General features: G+C 43.8%; 1 protein-coding gene across 1 annotated transcript; it reads left to right on the plus strand.

Annotated features, from left to right (window-relative positions):
• Window positions 1–2,074: 2,074 nt before the first annotated feature.
• LOC145999193 (histone-lysine N-methyltransferase SETMAR-like) lies at window positions 2,075–2,710 on the plus strand. Its single transcript, XM_083136124.1, has one exon. The coding sequence runs from the start codon at window positions 2,075–2,077 to the stop codon at window positions 2,708–2,710; it is 636 nt and encodes a 211-aa protein (XP_082992250.1).
• The last annotated feature ends 429 nt before the right edge of the window (window positions 2,711–3,139 follow it).

Raw genomic sequence — 3,139 nt, forward strand, 5'->3', positions numbered from 1 at the left:
TTTTATGTTAGCAAACATGAGCAGTGCTTTTTCTTCTTTAGTCTTATAATTTCAACTGCAATGAGTTCGAGGCACATAGTGGTTCGGATCCCACTTCATACTGTAGGTGCAGTCCCGATTAGCCTTACTGTGCATAAAGTGGACTTAAAACACCAAATCAATCAATCAATTCAACTGCAACGAAAGGATTCGAATTTCATGCGGACTTCAGTTTTAGTGTCGGCTGATTTCAGGCACGATTTGTTTCATTTCTATGTGTTCCTGTGCTACGCCTGGCTGGATAATTGTAACATACTGTTAGCTTTCTTTGTCTAAAACTTACGTATTTCGAAAATTTAATTTAGAACAAAAATGAAAGCAAATAATCGACAAAAAAATCAATTACTGCATGTTTATCCAAACTATATTCGTGTGTGTGTGTGTGGGGGGGATGATGAACAATTATTTTGGGGGGGGATTTTGATGAACGATTTTGGGGGAATCGAACCTGAGTTCCCCGCTTGGCAATCAGGTGTCCTTTGAAATTTGGAATTCCTTTACTTGTCAACGGAAATATCTATTTAACGCCACATGTAACTCGTTTTTCTACTTAGATTCCCACTGTCCAATAAATTAGAAACCATGTCCGAATATGTCGTTTCGTTGTTCCCCGTCACTTTCCTTAGTCGAACTGTCCGAATCGAAAGGCTTACTAGTAGCAAAGTTGCCACTTTACCCGCTAGATGTCAGTGCGAATGTTAAGCACTACTCTCTGCAGCGTACAATAAGAAGGAAGAGGGCAAATGCCAACTGCACATCATGTATTTTCCATTACATAAATTGAAAATGTGACATGCAATTTCTGCTTTCATAATGTATTTAAATACAATATTTTTGCCAAAATGCCTAAGTTTGCGCAATGAGTTTTATGCTAATTTATTTAATAAATGTCACCTCTACAGAACGAAAGTTGCCATATGGCTGGTATCGCTTCAGCGAGTTGAAGCGTGCACTTGTCGCGACTTCCACCTTTTCCCTCTCTCCCCTCTCTCCACCCTAGGCCGTGGATTCCGTGGGTTTGACGGTGCTCTACACTCTATCCCGGGAATCTCTGGAGCAAGGCCGCGCGTAGCGGCATAGATGGGGAGAAAGCTAGTGGGCAGATCGAAGCAGTACACACTGCTGCACTGCAAAGGTTGGTAACCAGGGTTATTAAAGGTCGAGGAATTTTAAATAAATTCAATTTCGGTCCAGGAGAGAAAATCAGCAAGCGTTAATGGGTTCTGGACCGTAAAGAACCTTTCTATTTGAAAAGTGTTTCAATTCGGTCCAGGAACATTCTTTCCGGGTCAATTTAAATACGGTCCAGGAACATTCTTTCCGGCTGATTTTAAATACTATCCAGGAACCTTTTTTCAATGAACCAGTACGCAACTTGTACAGAATTTAAATTCCTGCAGCGGAACCCAATAGAACCCATTAGAATTTACTGGTTCCTGGACCTTCAACAACCCTGCTGGTATATGCAGTCGCCTAACCCCCCTCCTCCCTCCTCCAGGCAATCCCGGAGTAATTCCCTTGCACGTGTTCATTGCTCGAGCCCTCTCAAATCACTACTTGAGCAGACATGTTTTCTTTTTCGCTCCCTCCAGAGAATCCCGGGACAGTGTATAGGTGACAGCAGTGCTGATTGGACATGGCCTAGGCTCCAAACTGGAAGTGAAGCATACTACGAGGGGAGTCCCATAAGTAGTGAGCCTGATAGGGTTCCCATAGTTCAATCTGAAAATAATGTGGGGATTTGAAATAGCAATTCGTTGTAAGTGTATATGCAAAGCGGTGTCCAGTTCGAACCATCCTATTCGTCTTTGCAGGAGCTAGAAGTATGCTAAGTGCGTAACGTCAGAAAAATTAAGAGAGAAGAGATACGAGCAGTGATCAACTATCTGTTGAAAAAGAGGTTGAGTCCCAAGGAAGTCCATGACGATGTGGAGAGGATGCCCCAGCCTTTGCCACAGTGAAGAGATGGGTAGCCGAATTTAAGCGGGGGAGAGTGAGTGTGGAATATGACCCTTGCCAAGGCAGGCCAGTGGAGATGGTGACACAAGAGAAAGTGCACAAGATTATTCTTGCAGACAGACGTGTGCCTATGCGATATATTGCAGAGGAACTGAAAATGTCCAAATCAACAGTGGAGCGCATTGTGGACGACCAGTTGGGGATGAAAAAGGTTTCTTCGCGTTGGGTTTCAAAACTTCTGACAAGTGAACAAAAGTTCACAAGACGCATGATCTCAGAACGAAATCTTGAGCTGTTCCAGGCCGATCCAAACGGATTTGTTGAACGACTTGTGACTGTTGACGAAACTTGGGCTCATCACTATGTACCGGAGCCAAAACAGGCATCAAAACAGTGGAAACACCCCGGCTTCCCCACCCCAAAAAATGCAAAGTCCTGTACCTCTGCTGGGAAAGTGACGAGGACAGTCTTCTGGCACTCTAAGGGTGTTTCTGTTGGTCGATCATCTCCGAAAGGGAAACACCATGACAGGAGAGCATTATGCTTCCCTGGCGAGCTCTCTAAAGGGGTGATTCGGCATCAGGACAATGCACGTGTTCACACATCGCTTGTTGCGATGGCAACCACCCGTGATTGTGGGTTCGAATTGTTGGAACATCCTCCTTATTCACCCGATCTTGCTCCATCAGACTTTCATCTCTTCCCTAACTGAAAAAAGCTTTGGGTGATGATGACGTCATCAGTGCTGTGGGTAACTATTTTGCAAGCTTTGAGGAAATCATTTATGAGACTGGGATAAAAACACTGCAGAAGCGTTGGCAAAAGTGTGTGAACCTGCAGGAAGACTACGTAGAAAAATAGGTTGCCATTGTGGTCCCATCCTGTACCCTTCTTGGTTAGGCTCGCTAGTCATGGGACACCCCTCGTAGTATCATCGAGCGAGGCGGATGACCCATATTTTATTTGTCTCTCGCTTCCTTCGCTTAAGGTTAATTGTTACTGTTATAGCCCATTTCCAGTCATCAATAAGGGAACGATCGCTATACATTATTTTTATCTTATACTAGCTGATTCCCGGCGTTGCCCGTGTATTTATATATCTCAATCTTCTATTAGACAGGAAAATAATGAATTCTAACTA

This window comes from Lepisma saccharinum, chromosome 15 (assembly GCF_977018435.1).
Source record: "Lepisma saccharinum chromosome 15, izLepSacc3.1, whole genome shotgun sequence".
Taxonomy (NCBI): Eukaryota; Metazoa; Arthropoda; class Insecta; order Zygentoma; family Lepismatidae; genus Lepisma; species Lepisma saccharinum.